This window comes from Megascapheus bottae, chromosome 2, assembly GCF_031878675.1.
Source record: "Megascapheus bottae isolate mThoBot1 chromosome 2, mThoBot2.hap1, whole genome shotgun sequence".
Taxonomy (NCBI): Eukaryota; Metazoa; Chordata; class Mammalia; order Rodentia; family Geomyidae; genus Megascapheus; species Megascapheus bottae.
In genome coordinates, this window is record NC_143510.1 from 45,877,348 (window position 1) to 45,898,256 (window position 20,909).

The 20,909-nt window shown below is 38.4% G+C and overlaps 1 protein-coding gene across 2 annotated transcripts in view; it reads right to left on the minus strand.

Annotated features, from left to right (window-relative positions):
- Senp1 (SUMO specific peptidase 1) overlaps positions 1-20,909 on the minus strand; it is a 66,063-nt gene that overhangs the window by 39,467 nt on the left and 5,687 nt on the right. For both annotated transcript variants that reach the window (XM_090324796.1, XM_090324789.1), the window contains exons 3-6: positions 20,539-20,669; positions 19,452-19,536; positions 9,364-9,523; positions 4,170-4,341 (exon numbers count right to left, since the gene is read on the minus strand). In XM_090324796.1, coding sequence (XP_090180922.1) covers positions 4,170-4,341; positions 9,364-9,523; positions 19,452-19,536; positions 20,539-20,669 — 548 coding nt within the window. The remainder of the gene's footprint in view (positions 1-4,169; positions 4,342-9,363; positions 9,524-19,451; positions 19,537-20,538; positions 20,670-20,909) is intronic.

Here is a 20,909-nt window from a genome sequence, read left to right on the forward strand (position 1 = left end):
GGGGCAGGGCAGAAGCCTTGGGCTGAAGAACTCAGGGACAGTGCCCAAGCCCAAAGTTCAAGCCCTACAACTCACAAAAAAAAGAAGAAGGAGGAGGAGAAGGAGAAGAAGAAGGAGGAAGGAAGAAGGAAGAAGAAAGAAGAAGAAGGAGGAAGAGGAGTAGGAAGAGGAAGAGGAAGAGGAGGAAGAGGAGGAGGAGGAGGAGGAGGAGGAGGAAGACGACGACGAATCAAGATACTAGTGGCTCACACATGTAATTTTAGCTACTAAGGAGGCTGAGATCTGGAGGATTGTTTGAAGCCAATCAGGAGAGAAAAGTTAGCTAGACTCCATCTCTAAAATAACCAGCAAAAAAGCAGAGCTAGAGGTATGGCTCAACCAAACATGCAAGCTAAGCAAGTATAGTAAGAAAAAAAAAAAACCTTTACAAGTAACTTGTTTTTAATGATAGGAGGGTTTCACAATAATAACAATAATAATAATAATAATAATAATAATAATGTTGGTATGTTATAATCCACTTAGGACCTCAAACAAAGAAGACAGTTTAGGAAACTCTCAAAAGAACATATATAACATTTAGCTTTACTAAAAACAACAACAACAACACAAGAAATGGTAAGTTACTAGAAACTTGGAACACAACTCTATATCATATACTATTTGGCACTAAAAAGCAAAGGAAAACACCTTTCTCAGTATATTATTAAATTGTCTTTTAGTTTAATAAGAAAACTGAGACAACTAGATGTCAGTGGTTCACATCAATAATCCTAACTACTCAGAGAGGCTGAGCTCTGAGGATCATGGTTCAAAGCCAGCCCAGGCAGAAAAGTCTCTAAGACTCTTATCTCTAATAAATTAACAAAAATCAAACAATCAACAGAAATACAACAATGGCTCAAGTGGCAGAATGTTACCCTTGAACAAAAGCTTAAGGACAGCTCCCAGACCCTGAGTTTAAGCCCCAAGACTGGCAAAAAAAAAAAAAAGAGGGGGGGGGGGGAGATAGTAGAAGAGGGAAGGAATTAAGAGGAAAAGAAGCAATAACAGATAATTTATTAGAGTTTGAAGATAGCTAATATTACATTTTAAAATCTAATAAAGGACCAATAATGGCTTATAAAAATGTAAAATTAAGGGCCAGGAGTTTAGCCTAGAGGTAGAGTGCTTGCCTAGCATGCACGAAGACCCAGGTTCGATTTCTCGGTACCACATATGTAGCAAAAAGCCAGAAGTGATGCTGTGGCTCAAGTGGTAGAGCCCTAGCCTTGAGAAAATCCAGGGACAGTGCTCAGGCCCTGAGCCCAAGCCCAGGACTGGCAAAAAAAAAAAAAAAAGTAAAATTAAGACAGATATGGAGGCTCACACCTGAAATCCTAGCTCAGGAGGCGAAGATCCTCAGATCGGTTCCAAGCCAGCACTAAAGACCTTGAGACTCTTATCTCCAATTAACCACTAGAAAACTAGAAATGGAACTCTAGCTCAGGGACAGCACCAAGGTGCAGGAGTAGAATGGTAGCTTTGAGCTAAAGAGCAGAAGGACAGCACCCAGACACAGAGTTCAAGCCCCAGCACCAACCAAAAACAAAAAAAAAGTAAAAATAGTAAATATGCCAAATTTTGCATGTATAACATGTTTATAATTTAGTGAAGCCTTTGTAAGAAGCACTAGCATAAAACTACAAGATTACAAAAAAAATAGAGAACACAAAATGAATTTTAGCAAGCTAGCAAACTGTTCTGCTATAAACTCTCTTAATTTATAGTCTCTCCCATTCATTTGACTTAGCATACAAATAAATTTCAAGAAAATTAAAAATTTGAACAAGTTTTCATTAACTCCAAAATGCTTGGTTTATGACAAAACACACACACACACACACACACACACACACACACACACACACACACACACACTTAAAAAAAAAAGAATAAATTCATCAGGAGCATGGCCTAGTAGTAGAATGCTTGCCTAGCAGCACAAAGCCCTCGGTTCGATTCCTCAGTACCACATACAAGCCATAGTGTGCTGTGGCTCACATAGTAGAGTACTAACCTTGAGAAAGCCCAAGGACAGTGTTCAGGCCCTGAGCTCAAGCCCCAGGACTGGCAAAAAAAAAAAAAAAAAAAAAAAATTACATCCTAAATAACTACAATATCAAACAGAAACTTCTGTAATTGTGGAAATATCCTTTACCTGTGTTACATGGTAACCACTAACCGCACGTGACGAGTAAATTCTGGAAATATGACTGTAATTGAGTAATTAAAATTTTAAACTGAACTAATTTAAATACTGCTGTGGAAAGTATTTATCCTATTGTAGCAAAGCTCCTGCAGATAGCCTTTTGATTCAATCATTTTGTATGCCCATATTTCCAAATCTTTCTTTGAAATCTCTTACCAGATTTTTTTTTTGGTGGGCTAGGGGCTTGAACTCAGCCTGGGTGTTGTCCCAGAGATCTTCAGCTCAAGGCTACTGCCCTACCAGTGGGCCTGGGCGTTGTCCCTGAGCTCTTCAGCTCAAGACTATCATCCTATCCTTGAGCCAAGCCCCACTTCCCATTTTCTAGAGGTTAACTGGAGATGAGTCTCAGGTCCTTTTGTGCCTGGGCTACCTTTGAACCTTGATCCTCAGATTTCAACCTCCAGAGTAGCTAGGATTACAGGTGCAAGCCACCGTGCCTGTGGGTAGCATTATATTACTGAGGTTCAAAGACACTAATTCTTTATCTTTTTTTTTGGGGGGGGGGCGGTCATGGGGCTTGAACTCTGAGCCTGGGCACTGTCCCTGAGCTCTTCAGCTCAAGACTACCATCCTACCCCTTGAGCCACAGCACCACTTCCCTTTTACTGGTGATTAATTGGACACAGGAGTCTCAAGGTCTTTAGTGGCTAGCTTGAACTCCATCCTTAGATCTCAGCCTCCTGATTAGCTAGGATTACAGGCGTGAACCACCTGCTGGCTTTAACATAAACAAATACATCTTTCTCCGAGATACTAACATTTCCATGGGAAATAAGTTTTTCAGTTCCCATCAATACATTCTCTAATGCAAGGAAGGAAAAAAAGCCAAGTATTATCTCTGTATTACCAGTGATTTCTAACACTAAATATCGAAGTAATTCCTTGAAAGTCTGATGATAAAGTTTGTTCTTATAGTCTGTTCTATTCATGAGTTCTTCTGGAATACAGGTGTCCCACTTTCTTTACTAGGCTGCAGATCAAAAATTAACTTAGGCAGAATTCTTTTACTTCATTTCATAGTTTAGCTATAATTCCTAGCATTCTCTTGTATTACAGAGAGAGGAATTCCAGCTCCATGTCTTGTGGCTCAAGTGGTAGAGCTCTAGCCTTGAGAAAGCCCAAGAACAGTGCTCAGGCCCTGAGTTCAAAACATACACACACACACACACACACACACACACACAGGCTTCTTTTAAATCATTTTCTTTTAATTTTATTTATATTTTTCTCTTTTAATGTTCCTGGTAAGAAAGGTAGATGTTGGGGCCTAGAGCATGGCCTAGTGGTAGAGTGCTCACCTACCATGCACAAAGCCCTGAGTTTGATTCCTCAGTACCACATACTCAAAACAAAGCAAGATGAGGAGCTGTGTTTTCATTAAATCATCTGAAATACAAGAAAGGAAGGAACTGAACCCCCTAAAACTTCATATTACCAATATGTCTTTCTCTATTAGACATTAGTAAAATTATTACATAACTTTGTCCAAGTTAAATTACAGGGTAGTATCTCCTGGCCCAAGTGGTCCAAGGACCGTGCCCAGACCCTGAGTTCAAGGCCCAGGACTGGCCAAATTTAAAAAAAGATGTTCCATCAAATCAACTTTTACTTTTTATTACAGGAAACAGGATTTTAGGAAGATTCTAAAACCAAAAAAGAGCCAAGAGGTAGTTTGATATACAGAAGCCATTCAGTAATATTGAAGATTAAGTAACTGAAGAAATGCAGCTCAATAGTAAAAAAAAAAAAAAGCTACATAATACTCTTAATCCCATTAGACTAGGTGACAGAATTCAAAAAGAAAAAAACAGAGTTATATACAAAAGATGGCCATAAACATCACAATCAGAGGTAGCAACCAGTTTAATGGAGAAAAAAGAGCTTCATTATTTGTGGCTTTTGATGAACGTTTCCTTACCTCTTCTGCTGTACTAATATGTCGTCTCTGAGTTTTCTTAGGGCTTAAAAGGCTTCGACGACAGGAACCACTCCAAGATGGACTTGACACAGGCTTAATAGGGAAAGATTTTTCATATGCAGATACATGGCAGTGATGGTTTGACTTTCCTGTGAAAGTGTTTGATAATCCACTAAAAAAAAAAGTTTTTAAGACAAGAAAATTATTCAAGCATTAGCTTTCACTTTCTTGAAATAACAAAAACAACACTAAGAACAGTAGAATGATAGGTACCACTTATGGAAATATACTGACATAACATATGGAGTTGCAGCATCAGGTTTTTCCAAATCATGTAATTATCAGCCACTTACAATCCTATTAGATCTACAGCCTAGAATCTTCTTTGGCCAGGAAGTATGTAGCAATATGGTATAACAGAAAGCAAATGTAACTAGACTTCTTTGGACTACCTAGGTCCTAAGAAATGATAACCATCTTGTTATTCTCCACAGCTCTGTCCTCCAAGCCTTTGGGAGGACAAAAACATGCAAATATTTTAATACATAAAGGTAAATAAATCTGATGCTTCATACTAATCTTTAAAATAAAACTGAAAATTCTTGAAAGACCAACAGAGGGCAGCCTCTTTCATTTAAACCAACTTGACTACATCAATATTCACAATTCTCCTTTTGGCCTACTCTCCACTCCTAAGGAGCTTTGTCTTTATCTTTATACTATTTGTGACCTACCTAACAAGAAAATTTTGTAAAAAAATTCAAATCCCAGTCTTATTTCTAAGGCTTAATTTTTTTGTTAAAAGATTTTATTAATACTGAGGTTTTTTTTACATCATATTTCAAATGTTATGTTTAGCAAACAAGTATTCAAGAAGGGAATCTCTATATGCAATCACGGGCACATAAATTTAAGAACATAATTAAAATTAAACTGAGTCTGCTGGGCAGGATGGCTCATGCCTGTAATCCTAGCTACTCAGGAGGCTGAGATCTAAAGATTGCAGTTCAAAGCCAGCCTAGGCATGAAAGTCCCCAAGACTCTTATCTCTAGTTAAACATGAGAAAAGCAGACCTGGTGCTGTGACTCAAGGGGTAGGGTGGTAGCCTTGAGCTGAAGAGCTCAAGGACAATGTCCAGGCCGAGTTCAAGCCCAAGGGCTGACTAAAAACAAAAGAATATATATCCTACCACAGACTTATAGATATATCTCCAAATTCATGTCAATGACCTGCAGTACTAAGGCTTAATAATTACTTTTTTAAATTTTTTTGTGGGTCATGGGGCTTGAACTCTGGGCCTGGAAGCTGTCTTGAGATCTTCAGCTGAAGGCTAACTACCACCCTACCCCTGGAGCCACAGCACCACTTCTGCTTTTCTCATGTTTTGTTTTGTTTTTTGGCCAGTCCTAGGCTTGAGCTCAGGGCCTGAGCGCTGTCCTTGGACTTTCTCAAGGCTAGAGCTCTACCACTTGAGCCTCAGCACCACTTCCAGCTTTTTTCTATGTGGTACCAAGGAATCGAACCTGGGTCTTCGTGTATGGTAGGCAAGCACACTACGACTAGGCAAAACTCCTGGCCCCTGCTTTTCTCATGTTTAATTAGAGATAAAGCCAGCCTAGGCTGGCTTTGAACTGAAATCCTCAGCTCACAGCTTCCTGAAAAGCTAGATTATAGGCATGAACCACCGCGCACAGCAAGGCTTAATTTTTATATGATCATTTTCATCTACCATTTCCCAACAAGTTTGAAAAATTTGAAGTATTCCTCGTACCATATACATCTTTTTTCCTCCTGAAGACTAAAAATAGTTATACAACTGACTAAGCCCAAGCTTAATTCAATGATATCAATTCTTCAAATAATCTTATGTGGTCTAAATTCAATTAAACTGACTAGATCTAGAATATATATGTGTCTATATATATAGCACACAAATACTTCTTAACTTCATAAATTCTTTTCTTTTTCTTTTTTGTTCATTGTGGGGTTTGAACTCATGGCCTGGGTGCTGTCTCTTAGCTTCTTTGTGCTCAAGGCTAGTGTCCTATTATTTAAGACACAGCAGCACTTCAGGTTTTTGAGTGATTAACTGGAGATAAGTCTCACGGGGGCTTTTCTGCCCAAGCTGGCTAAGAATTATTGAAATACTCAGATCTCAGAGCCTTCTGAGTAGCTAGGATTACAGTTATGAGCCACCAGCACGCAGCTTAAATTCTAATATTTAATGTGTGTTAGAATACAGAAAAGAGCAAGTACTCAGAATTTCAGGAACAAGCTCCATTTTCTTAGGTTGGAAAATGGACAGCTAAAAGGGGGTATGGGGTGGCCAGGAGTTTGGCCTAGTATAGGGCTTGACTAACATGCACAAAACCCAGGTTCAATTCCTCAATATCATATATATAGAAAAGCTGGAAGGGGTTCTGTGGCTCAAGTGGTAGTACTCAAGCCTTGAGAAAGCACAAGGACAGTTCTCAGACCCTGAGTTCAAGCCCCAGGACTGGCCAAAAAAAAAAAAAGAGGGCATGGGAAATAAAATTATTTGGAAAAGATATAATGAATCTTTCACAATATCTTTGGTAGTCTCTTAAGGGTAAAGTAAGGTAGTATGTGTGTGTATATGTGAGAGAATGAGAGGAAGAGGGAAAGAGGAAGAGAGAGCGCTTTGAAGACAGTCTTTAAAAAAAAAAAAAAAGCAGGGCTGGGAGTTTGGCCTAGTGGTAGAATACTATGCCTAGCATGCACCGAGACCTAGGTTCAAATCCTCAGTCCTACATACATAGAAAAGCCAGAAGTGGTGCTGTGCTCAAGTGGCAGAGCAGTACCCTTGAGGAAAAAGCCCAAGGACAGTGCTCAGGCCCTGAGTTTAAGCCCCAGGACTGGCAAAAAAAAAAAAAAGCACACAGTACAAGGGTATCTTATATCTTATAATGCCATAAAACAAGGGTGCTACCAAATTTCAATAGAGCTGTGTCAAACAGAGCATTCCTGCTGTAAGAATGTGTGCCTTAAGAAAAATAACATTGTAGGGAATTAAACCATATTAAATTCATAATGATAATTAAGAACAGAAAATTAAATTATGTAATGGGATTATATAAAAGTACTACTCTATTAATTTATATAATAAAGTTAAACTACCTTATATTATAAATTAATATCTGATTCATATAATGTATAATATAAAATAATTTATTTGATGAAATTATCAGATAAATATTAACAAATTGATATAAATAACTACTAGGCAAACAGCTGGTGTGAAACTGAAACTGGTAATTCATATAATGTCAAAGTAACATCATTCAGATTATATTCTAGCTATAAGAAGAGGAAAAACCTGGGCCGGGAGTCTGGCCTAGTGGTTAAAGTGCTTGCCTAGCATGCACGAAGCCCCGGGTTCAATTCCTTGGTACCACATACATAGAAAAAAGCCGGAAGTGGTGCTGAGGCTCAAGTGGTAGAGCTCCGGCCTTGAGAAAGTCCAAGGACAGTGCTCAAGCCCTGAGCTCAAGCCCAGGACTGACAAAAAAACAAAAAAAAAGAAGAGGAAAAACCTCAAATGTACAAATTGAGACCAAACTCATCTCCAAAATGCAGTTAATCTAGCATCATTAATAATGGAAGATCCAGAAGAAAAAAAACACACATAGGAAAGGTCTGGAAAGAAACCCAATGGAAAAGGAATGAGTAGCTCAAGGGAATCTTTATATTTACCTGTCATATTTTGATCTTTATAATGTTCACATAGTAATAAATGCTTACATAATTCAAAAAACTTAGGAAGGAGTAAAGGTAATCCCTAGAAGCACCAAATCCTGTGCCAGATAATCATAAAATAAATGCCATTGTGTTGGTTTTAGTCACCACAGAAAGCCTCAAATAAATAGGAAATTAAATGCTCACACATTCCTCAAATATATCACCAAAGTTAATCACAAAAAGTATTTTATTAGCATAATGAACTTCCTGAGGCCTTATCAACCAGTATATATCTTGTAAAAAAATAGGTCAGGAAGCTGGTAGCTCACACCTATAATCCTAGCTGAGATCTGAGGATAATAGCCCAAGCAGGAGTCCGTGAAACTCTTTATCTCCAATGAACCACAAGAAAACTGGAAGTGGAGCTGTGGCTCAAAGCAGTAGTGCACTAGCCTTGAGCAAAAGAGCTCAGGAAAAGGGCCTAGACTCTCAGGTCAAGACCTGAGACCAAAGAAAAAAAAAAAAGGAAGAAGAGACGGGGGGGGGGGGGGCGGGGGGGGAGGGAGGAAAGAAGGGAGGAAAGGAGGGGTGAAGCTTATGAACTTATGAACAAGGACTAGGACTCTATTTTCTAACAGAAGTGGCTCAGGTTTAGTAAACTAATACATGAGGTGTAGCACTGTCTCATATCAGGTCTGCTCAAGCGAAGGATTGTAAAATGTGCTGGGTTCTTTGCTACTCAGGTTGCAGAGGTTTGAATATTTGTAACAGCCAGCAATATGTATTTTAAAATATCCCAATATACTCATATAGCAAGATTCTCTTCCCTCTAATGTTAAGATTTGACTTATCATCAGCATTAAGTAAACTAAAGTTGAATACACACACACACACACACACACACACACACACACACACACTTATATGGTTTGAAGTCCAAAAAAAATGGTACTACTCCTTTAAAAAGTCCACACAGAAGCTGGGCATGATGACTGTAATTCTAGCTAATCAGGAGGCTGAGATCTGAGGATTAAGGTTCAAAGCCAGCCCAGGCACTGAAGAACTTGAGACTCTTATCTCCAGTTAACCACTAGAAAATGGGAAGTTGGGCTGTGGCTCAAGGGTAGGGTGGCAGCCTTGAGCTGAAGCACTCAGGGACAGCTCGCAAGCCCAGAGTTCCGGGCCCCCCCCCCAAAAAAAAAGGTCCACAGAGAGGGCTGGCAGTGTAGCCTGGTGGGAGTGCAGCCTGGTGGGAGTGCTTATCTAACATACACAAAGCCCTCAGTTTGATTCCTCAGTGCCACATACTCAGAAAAAGCCAGAAGTGGTGCTGTGGCTCAAGTGGCAGAATACTAGCCTTAAGCAAAAAGTGTCCAAGGACAGTGCCCAGGCCCTCAGTTCAAGCCCCAGAACTGGGGGGAAAAAAAAATCCACATAGCCATTTTCTATAAAATCTGATATGGGGCATGAGAACTAGGCAGACAAAACACCAACCTTGAGGTCTTTCGAGTTTCGAGGTAAAGACTTCTGCTGTTTCTTGATTTTTGTAAAGTTGAACTTGGTGCTGGAGTAGAATTTCTCCACTGGCCATTTGCACTCTGACCAAAAGTTCTTAAGTCATCTGCGCCAAGAAAATTGTCTGAGGAAGAGTTATCTAAAAAGAGAACATAAAAACAAAAACACACACACACAAAGTTTGAATAAATTGAACAAACTATAGCTAGTTCTCTTTATGACTGCAACCATGTCCATCATTGTATTCCAAAGTAATGTGGCATATCACCGTGTCTCTCATGGAAGAAAGATCCCAGTCTCAACTGCCAGTAAGGTCTGCAGTAAGGGAGTGTCTACAAACTATAATTGATTCAGCCATACTAACCTGAAAATTGATGAAGGAGCTGAATCCTGCCACAGCCATGTGCCTTATCTGCATCAATGTGACTCCGTGGTGTCCACCAAAAGTCAACATTTTACCCCAACTATATCTTGCAAGCACTCCCAGGCCTGGGCCTGAAAGAAGGTAGGCCAGACCAGTAAGAAAGCAGGTGGAGGGCCAAGGAGAATTGTAATTCAAATGAACAACAGTTATTGCTTAATAAGCAGCTGGTGTCACTTTGTTCTTTTTAGTACCATGTTCCAGACTCAGGGACTCTCTCAAAAAGTAGAGAATACCTAATTGCTGCTTAGACTGGCTGGCTGATGGCAGGAATGACCCATTATATACATCTGGCTCAGGGACAGGAATCTTCAGGGACTTACTCTAAATCCATAATCGTCAGATATAATTAATACCTCCAGACTGAGGATTATTTGTTTATAATTTGAACTGTATGACTTATGGATTATAAGATGAGATGACAAAACCTTGAAGCTTCACCTAGGAGTGATAGACCAATTTCTACATTCTATATCAGCAGGATTCGGCAATTTAAAACAGCTCCTTCAAATAACTCAAAACATTCAATTATGGACCTGAGGAGCTTCAATGAAAAAAATAAGAACGATAATACTCCGTTTCCAGGATCTTTGCTGGATGTTGACATTTTTAAGATCCCTTGTTGAAGAATATCAACAATAGCATATAATTATGCTTCTTCAAATATTTAATGATGTATTGTTTGGCACTCTAGTTAAAAAAAAAAAAGCAAGGCAGCCTTTAAAAATGACAATGTTTCCTTAATTTCATCAACAAGCCAGGATTTGGAGTAAATAAGCTAGACATAAAAGGCAGTAAGGAGTGGTCTTAGTTTCCATTAATTTATCAGTACATGAACTTAATCTCACAGTTAAGTAAGTTAAATGTACTTTCACAATGAATTGCAATTTTTTTCTTTGTAATAAAGTATTTTTAACATCTGTTAGTATTACTTTAAAGTCAGGGATATAAAAGCACAGAAAATGATTATTATCAAAAAGATAACCATTATCTCTAGATGAGAAGTAATAAGAGATATGTTTGTGTCTCATATCTGTTGAGTAAAATTGAATGAATGCATGATGTAATTAAAGATGTCTATTTGAGGAAGAAGTCTGTTAAAAATGTAATCACTGACATGTGAAATTGGAAATGAAAGATAAACTAGAAGAGCCATCTCAAAAGGCATATGACAGTGCTTCAGTTTTAAAATGTCAAGGAAAAGCACTAATCAGTCTGTTTCATTAAAATAATGATGTATCACTTAACAGTTTCCTATTGCTGATAGGATGGAAAGCTAGAGAGGAACCAATAGGGGGCTGCTGATATTCTTTTTAAAGTAATGATTTAACCTGACAATCTGTCATGAGAACTGCAAGCCTAGTGAGTTGCTTGTGGCTCTCACTTATAATCTCATCTACCCAGGAGGCTAAGATATGAGAACTGCACTGCAAAGCCAGCCCCAACAAGTTCAAGAGACTCTTCTCTCCAATTAGCTAGCAAAAGGCTGAAAGTGGAGGCATGGCTCAAATGGTAGAGAACCAACTACAAGCAAAAAAAAAAAAAAAAAAAGTTTAAGTCCCAGTATTGGCACACACATAAAACAAACAACTCTATCACCTGTTACACCAAAACTAGAAGGAAATACATTTCAATTTATTATATTGTAATGATAAAAGAATAGTCTTGGTTTTTTTGTTTTGTTTTGTTCCCCAGTCCTGGGACTTTAACTCAGGGCCTGGGCACTGAACTTGAGCTTTCTCAAGGCTAGAGCTCTAGCACTTAAGCTACGGCACAACTTCTGTTTTTTTCTGCATATGTGTTACAATGCTAGGCAAGCACTCTACCAGTTGGCCACACTCCTGGACCAAAATGATAGGTTTGTGACTACAAATTTTCTTCATGCATGGACAGTATTTTATGGGGATGAAAATGTTTATATTTTGAAAGAACATGTCAGATTAATCACTTACTATAAAAAATAACTGTCAAATGTACCTGTCAACTTTACAACTCATTTAGTTACTTGAATAGGAAACTTTAATAATCTTACCTACTAAATGGTAAGTTGATAGCCTAATTTAACAGTTTCCAAAGGTAAGATTTTGATGAGCCTAAGAATTACCAAATTCATTTACTTTCATCTTATTCTTTATTTAGTTTTAAAATGTCTTTTTCTTTTATGGTGCCAGTTCTGGGGCTTGAACTCAGAGCTTGGGTATCCCTGAACTTTTTTGCTAATGCTCTTTTTTAGGCTAATGCTCTACCACTTGAGCCATAACTCCATTTACAGTTTTTCTGGCAGATAATTTCTGGTAGATAAGAAAACATTCCTGTCCCAGCTGGCTTCAAATCCTCAGATCTCAGGCCCCTAAAGCTAGGAATACAGACATGAGCCACTGAGGGCCTGCTGGAGTTTTAAATTGTTTTGTTTTTCATTGTACTCTTTATAAAACTGAACAACTTGAACCATGATCATTACTAACTCATCACAGTGAAGTGCTGCATTTTGTTTTATAATTTTTTTAACTTAGTTCTTTGTCAAGCACTGGGAGCTAACAACTATAATCCTAGCTACTGAGGAGGCTGAAATCTGAGGACAGTTGTTTGAAGCTGCCCTAGCAAGGAAGTCTAGGAGTCTTTCTTTTATGTCAGCTGTGAGGCTTGAGCTCAGAACCTGGGAATTGTCTCTCTGAGCTCTTTCCCTCAAGGCTAGAGCTCTACCACTTTGAGTCATTACATCATTTCTGGTTTTCTGGAGGTTAAAGATTAAAAAAAAAAAAAAAAAAAAGAGTCTCATGGACTTCCCTTCCCTGCTCAGGCTGGCTTTGAACTACAGTTCTCAGATCCCAGACTCCTAAGTAGCTAGGATTACAGGTAGAGCTACCAGCACCCAACTTCTGTGACACTCGTTTACTAAACTACTAAAAAAGCCAGAATAGCTGAGGCTTCGGTGGTAGAGCATTAGCTTTGAGCAAAAGAAGCTCAGGGACAGAGCCCAGGCCCCGGATTTAAGTCCCAGAACCACTATAAAAAATAAAATAAGGGCCAGGAGCATAACCTACTGTTAGTGCTTGCCTAGCATACACAAAGCCCCGGGTTTGATGCATCACTACCACATACTCAGAAAAAGCCAGAAACAGTGCTGTGGCTCAAGTGGCAGAGCGCTAGCCTTAAGCAAAGTATCCAAGGACAGTGTCCAGGCCCTGAGCTCAAGCCCCAGGACTAGCAAAATAAATAAAATAAAATAATTATTTGGGGACTGGGTGCATGGCCTAGTGGTAGAGTGCTTGCTTAGCATGTACAAAGCCCTGGGTTTGATTCTTCAGAACTACATACCCAGAAAAGGCTAGAAGTAGTGCTGTTACTCAAGTGGTAAAGAACTAGCCTTGAGACATCCCAAGGACAGTGCCCAGGCCCTGAGTTTAAGGCCCAGGACAAAAACAAAAAAAAAAATTCTTTTTACTACTCTAATCTTTTCTTTCCTATTTTTAGAAATTGTTCTATGGTGGTAACAGTGACTAAACTTAAGGACTTAAGCTTCCTAGGCAAAGCAGTCTAATATTTAAGTCACACATCTCCAGTCTTTTCAATGTTTAAAAGTAGGGTTTCAAGCCTTGATTATACCTTCCTCAAACCTTCAGCTTCCTATTCTGGCCTCCTAATTAGCTGGGATTACAATCATGCACCACTACACCTGGTTTAATATTCTAATGATGAGTGGACTTAAGCATATTTTTAAAGGGCTTGATGGAGAGATCCAAAAGCAATGAATATGATTCTAGATTCTAAAATTTAACATTTTAAAATTTAAGATTTTTTTAAATTAAGATTTTAAATTTTTAATATTTAAAAAATTAAGATTTAAAAAGTTTAAGACTTGGGCCGGGAATGGGACCTTGTGGTAGAGTGCTTGCCTAACATGCAAAAACCCCTGGGTCTGATTCCTCGGTGCCACATAAACAGAAAAAGCAGAAGTGGTGCTATGGATCATGTGGTATGGCACTAGCTTTGAGCAAAAGTGCTCAAAGACAGTGTCCAGGCCCTGAGTTCAAGCCCCAGGACTAGAAAAAGAGAGGGGGGGGGAGGAAGAAAGGAAGGAGGGAGGAGAGAGGGGAGGGGGAGAGGGGGAAAGAGGGAAAGAGGGAAAGAGGAAGGAAGGGAGGAAAGGAGGAAGGAGGGAGGGAGGGAGGGAAGGAGGGAGAGAGGGAGGGAGGGAGGGAGGGAGGGAGGGAAGGAAGGAAGGAAGGAAGGAAGGAAGGAAGGAAGGAAGGAAGGAAGGAAGGAAGGAAACAAGAAAAAATTAAGACAATTTTTTTCTTTTTTTGGTCAGTCATGGGGCTCAAACTCTGGGCCTGGGCGCTGTCCCTGAGCTCTTCAGCTCAAGGATACAGCTCTACCACTTGAGCCATGGCATCACTTCCAGTTTTCTGTTGGTTAACTGGAGGTAAGAGTTTTGTCCCGGGATGGCTTTGAACTTAGATCTCAGCCTCCTGAGTAACCAGGTTTATAGGCGTAAGCCACTGGTGCCCAGCTAAGACTTAAAAAATTTTAAGATTCTAGCCAGGTGTGGTGGCTCATGTCTATAATCCTAGCTACACAGGAGGCTGAAATATGAGGATCTAGGTTTCAAAGCCAGCCAGGGTACTACAAAGCCCTAGAGAATCTCATCTCCAATTAACTACCAGAAAACTGGAAGTGGCACTGTGGCTCCAGCGTAGGGGATAGCCTTGAACTGAAGAGCTCAGGGAAAACGCCCAGGCCAAGTGGTAGGGTAGTAGCCTTGAACTGAAGAGCTCAGGGACAATACCTAGGCCCAGAGTTCAAGTCCCATCACCAACAGAAAAAAAATAAAGATTCCAAAATTTCTAGATTCTAAAATTTAAGGTTTTCTTGCTCATTTTCTATCTTGCTAGAAGAGAGATGGTACAATAACATGGGAAACAAACATCAAGAGTGTGGATCAAAAGACTAAGAAAAGTAAACTAGATAGAGATCCTACGCTAGCCTCATTATGGGGTTAGGCTCAAGGTAAGTGATCACCGAAATCAATGTGAAGTTAATTAAAAAGGACTATATCTTTTTTCTATTTCTGGTAGTTAATGGGATACTGCCTTGTGCATGCCAGGCTATATCTACATTAGATAGAACAGACAAAACTCAATAGAACTTTCAGTAGGTATGGTAAAGCAAAGTTTGTAAAGGCATATGGTAACAAGGAGCTTTTATTCCTTTAAAAATTTTTTTAATGCTGGATCTTGTGTATGTCACCATGCATTCTACCACTAAGCTATACTGCTAGACGCTTAAAACCTTTATTATAGGAAATAAGTAAATAGACTCTTGGCCTTCACAGATTTAAAATTTTTTAATTATTAGGGAACAACCTGTACAATGTAAGGTAAGCCAGAAGCAAATATAACTATAAACTAGATTAAATTTAGCAGAGGAACAAATCTGATTCCTTTGTCAATCTGTGAAGAGTTCCAGTTCAGTGTTATTTTACTATTCCACTGTTGTTTTTCTCTATTCTCTATTCACGTATGAAACTATTATGAAGGACGTTTTTATTTTCCTATAAAGTTCATAAACTCTAAAAATGTAAAAAAAAAAAAAGAGAGTGAGAAATTAAAAAATAAAATTAAGATCCTAGCAGTAGAGTGTTTGCCTAGCATGCATGAAGACCTAGGTTTGATTCCTCAGTACCACATACATGGAAAAAGTTAGAAGTGGTGCTGTAGCTCAAGTGGTAGAGCTCTAGCCTTGAGAAAGCCTGAGGACAGTGCTCAGGTTCTGAGTGTAAGCCCCAGGACTGGCCAAAAAAATAATAATAAATTAAAGTTTCTTCAAGTGAGAGGTGAACTTTGGTTATCAGATTTCTGATACAAGTATAAATTAAACATCAGAAAACTCAAGAATCTGGTCTTAAATATTGCCACAGACAAGAATATGAGAACTTAAGGAAATTGAAGATCTAACCCTTGTAAATATTAAGGTTCTACTAAAATTAAAGTAAAAAGATATTTATAGAGATGCTTTGTAGTAGCCGGGCGCAATAGCTCACACCTGTAATCCTAGTTACTCAGGAAGCTAAGATCCAAGCTTCCCGGTTCAAAGCTAGTCTGGGCATTAAAGTCTGAGACTCTTATTTCCAGTTAACCACTAGAAAACCAGAAGTAACCCTGTGACTCAAGGGGTAGGACAGTAGCTTTGAGCTGAAGAGTTCAGGACAACACCCAGGCCCAGAGTTCAAGCACCACAACTGACCCCCCCCCCCCAAAAAAAAAGAAATAAATGCTTGTAGTCATGTTATTAGTAACAGCAAAAAATGCCAAAGGTGAGCCAAGAACAGTGGCTCACGCCTGTGACCCTAGCTACTTAGAAGGCTGAGATCTGAGGATCAAGATTCAAAGCCAGCCCGGACACTAAAGGACCTGAAACTCTTATCTCCAAATAACCTCTAGGAAACTGGGAAGTGGGTCTTGGCTCAAGGGCAGGGCGGTAGCCTTGAGCTGAAGAGTTCAGGGACAGCATCCAGACAGAGTTCAAGCCAAATGACACCCCCCTCCCCCCCAAAAAAGTCAAAGGTGAAGTGGCACCTAAACCATAAGATATTAAAGTAAACAAAGGCACAAACCCTTTTATTTTCTTCTTTTGTCTAGTCAGTCATAGGGCTTAAAATCAAAGACTAGGCACTTGAGCTTTTTCACTCAAGATTGGGTCTCTACCACTTTAAGCCACAGAACCAAGTGGAGACAAGTAAAAATCTCATGTACTTTCTTGCCTGGGCTGACTTTGAACTACAATCCTTAGATATTAGCCTCCTGGATAGTCAGGATTAAAGGTATGAGCTACCAGAACCTAGACTGACACAGATCTATCATCTCACATTATAAACCTTTGGATCTAACTGCATTTCTGAGAAAAAAAAATTTTTTTTTATCAGTCTTGTGCTTGAGCTCAGGGCCTGAGCACTGTCCATGGGCTTTCTCAAGGCTAGAGCTCTACCACTTGAGTCTCAGCATCACTTCCAGCTGTTTTCTATGTATGTGGTACTGAGGAATTGAACCTGGGTCTTTGTGCACGGTAGGCAAGCACTCTACCACTAGGCCAAACTCCTGGCCCCAAAAACTTCTTAAAAGAGGAGAAACATAAACTGTTATACTACACACTTCTTAGTGTAATCTGGAACAGTACTTTATTAATAAACACTGATACATCTGCAGCACAATGTGTAAATGCTCACATTTACAGAGATAAATTAACAAATATTAACTGCTTCAAGTTAATTCTTGTAGGCTTTGCCAAGGAATGAATTTAGGTTGTCAGGTTTTGATGTCAAATTAAGAAAAAACAAAAACTGGTTTTTAGAGTTTGTGGAAGTTTGAAATCACAAAGGGATTGTGGATGTACATATTGATTCCAGGGATTAGGAACCAACAGTAAACAATAAATATGAGAATAGGTAAATGATGGAAAACTAAAAACACAAACTTTAAGTTACAAACAATTTTATGTAATAAATCCTACAATGTATATTACGAATATACTCAGAGGACAAAATAAGAAGAAACCAAAGTGAGTTGAACCTAATAACTGAGGTAAAGTCAGGGGACTTTGAGTGTATTTCTACATACATGTATTACTAAGCTCCGTGTTTGTGTGTGTGTGTGTACATACGCGCATACATTCTAGTTGCAGGGCTTGAATTTAGGGCCTGGGAACTGTCCCTGAGGCTTTTTGCTCAAGACAAGTGCTCTACCACTTGAGCCACTTTACTTCCAACTTTTTGCTAGTTATTTGGAGATAAGAGTCTTACAGACTTTGCTGCCCAGGTTGGCTTTGAACTGTGATCGTCAGATATCAGCTCCCTGATTAGCTAGGGTATTAGGTATGAGACACTAGTGCACAGCTAAGTAATTATTTTTAACCTAAAGCAAACATTCTACCTAACTGTAAAATTACGTATGAAATTATAAGCACATATTTTAAATTAAAACAGAAGTACTAAGGATATGATTTCATTAACCATTCACTGTCCTTTCTCCAGGTTTTAGAGTAAGCTTCCAATCCAGATTTCAGGCTCTTTGTTCATTAAAAAGGCCTTTTCAATAATAATGATAGCAGAGATACTTTGAGTTAACTGGCTTTACTGTAGTAAATACCATGCACACATTATGCAGAGGCCAGTGGTCCATCCCAAGAAAAGAAACCCTGTGCCCAGAGTGGATAAAAATGCCACCCACTCAAATCATCTTAAATAAAATATAAATCTAAAAAGAGCATTATACTAACGTCTTTTTAAAGGAGGAGATCTCATCTTGTTGACAAAAGCATCCTGAGGAAGCCAAATAACAATAATTATTATTTACATTTCATATTTTATCATCTTAGTTTATCCTTATAAACATCTCATTTGATGGTATTTCTAGCTTTCCAATATTTGTGGCAAAAGAATATAGTTGGAAGTATGAAGAATTCAAAGATGTGGGAAGACCACTGCCACCTTCCTGAGTCGTCCTGTCATGAGGGAACAAAATTCTTTCTGAAGTCCGAGGCAGAAAACTGAAAGTCTAAACTAAAGGAAGGGGAAGATGGTAAGTCAGGCAGGCCATTGATAGGAATAGCTAAAGAATGTTGACTTCTGTCATGATCACAAGTTGAATAGGTAAGTCCTTGAATATGAAAGCATGTGGCTGTGGCAGGTGTTGGGTAAAAAACATGTAAACACTTCCTGCTTGATAGTAATAGGGATACACTTTAGTAATAAATTTTTAGGTTTTGTCTCAGAATACAACTGTCTCAAGCATAATAAAAATAAAACTAGCTCTGAAATTTAAATCAGTAAGAAACAAATACTCTTTACATCACATACATATTTAAAAAAAAAAAAGCTCTACTGATTTTCAAAATGGCATAATGGACAAATGAGAGTATAGATTCCAAAATTTTTTCACTAGAACTTAGTATTTGGAAGCTGGATGCTGCTAGCTCATACCTGTAATCCTCGCTATGCACGAGGCTGAGTCCTTAGGATTGTGGTTTGAAGACAGCCCCAGCAGGAAAGTCTGAGAGACTCCTATCTCCACTAAACTACCAAAAAAGCCAGAAGTAGAGCTGTGCCTCAAACAACAGAGTGCTAGCCTTGAGCAAAAGAAGCTGAGGAACAGTGACTAGGATCTGAGTTCAAGTCTCAGAACTGGCATGTTGGCACGCAGACACGCACTCAGGCATAGACGTGTGTGTATATATATATATATATATATATATATATATATACACACACACACACACACACACACACACACACACACACACACACGCACGCACTCAGGCATAGGCATAGGCGTATACACACACATACAGAAAAATTAGTATTTGGTTGAAATTACAACTGTAAAGTATAGCACCACATATACATAAGAAGCTTACTAATGTGATATTTTTGTATAGTGCCATTTTGCTTTGGACAATGCTTTCATATACCCCCACCTAGGAACTGAACCTAGGGCCTTGTGCATAGACCAAATGTACACTCTACTATTGAGAGCTACATCTCCAGCTATGACAATGTTTTTACTACTAGAGATAGTAAACACAAAAGATTTGCTAGGAAGAACTCCGAAAGGTTAATTATGTGCCTTGATGACAAGCAACGTTATCATACCTGGGTAATAATGGGGACTATAAGCTGTACTTCTTGTAGAACACGTAAAAGATCGGTCCAAATTTTCTTGCCTGGAAGGTAAAATCTAAACAAAGCAGAATATTTTTCTTAAAACATATTTTTGGCAATGAAAAAGAATAAAAGTTACATAAATTAAGAAAAATATATCACTAAATAGAACTATGGAATATTTCACAACTCTATATAATCTATCTACATGTACATTACAAATAAGCTACATACTAATAAATTAAGATATTCTGATAGAATATTCAGGCTCAAGGGAAAAATTTAAAAAAAGATCTGTTATACAACTTAATTCAAAAAAAATGTTTATCCACAGGTAAATATATATATTGTATATCCTATCTGAAAGCCCATGTTATATGTGTTTGATTCTTCTGAAAACATTACAGAAATAGCTTTTAAGAACAGGAAGTGTAATACCCATCAAGACAACTTGAAATGTAGAAGCAGATATTAAATGATAATAGGAGAAGGATGCTACAGGTATTCACTGTCCACCCTGAAATGCTTAAGTATTTTCAACAGGAAGAGTGACCTCACCCAAACTACTAATGGTCTCCCACAGAGAAAGCTTTCTTAACATCTTCTCACTTTAATATGCATATAAATCAGCAGGGGATTTTTTTTTTTAAACATAAAGATTCTGTGTTAAAGGGTAATTCTGGAGATTCCGCATTTCTTCCAAGCTCCCAAGTAACAGTGAACCTGCTGATTCTGAGCTTCACCTTGAGTAACAGCTTTATCCCCAGAGTGCTTGTAGGTTTACTTTTCTTCCTCAAATTTAATGCTTATTAAACTTAATGCATTAGTTTTTTTGTTCTTTTAGAACACTGATCTATGTATTGATAATGATGAAGTTTTCTAAAAGGTATTATTGTCAAACAATCCATCCCTAGCCTGCTTTGTGTTAACTTTGTCTTCCTTCATCTCAGTATACCATGCAGAATTTCAAACACTAAGCTTACATACATATTTGTACTTCTGAGTGTGACATTTAAACTACATCAGATGAAAACTTATAATGGAGCAAAATAATTAAAGAAAGAAAATTATTCCTAACCTGCTGGTCAGAAAATGAAAGCTGGTCCTCTGGAAAACCTGATTGTGGCCGGAGGTGGGTTTTAAAGATGGAGTTGTGGTTCACTAAAGTTACTTCTCCAGAATCCATCCTCACTCTGTCAGCAATATCATCTAGGAAAAAACCCAGATTACTTTGAGTCACATAATTCTTAAAAACTTCTTTCCTTTGAACCATTCTTAAAAGTTTTTTTTAAAAAAATATTGAAATTTCTTCCAAATTAAGCTTTGATGTTCTAATTATTAAAAATGTAATAAAAGCCAGGCACTGGTAGCTCATACCTATAATCCTGGCTACTCAGGAGGCTGAGATCTTAGGGTCATGGTTCAAAGCCAGCCCAGAAAGTAAAGTCC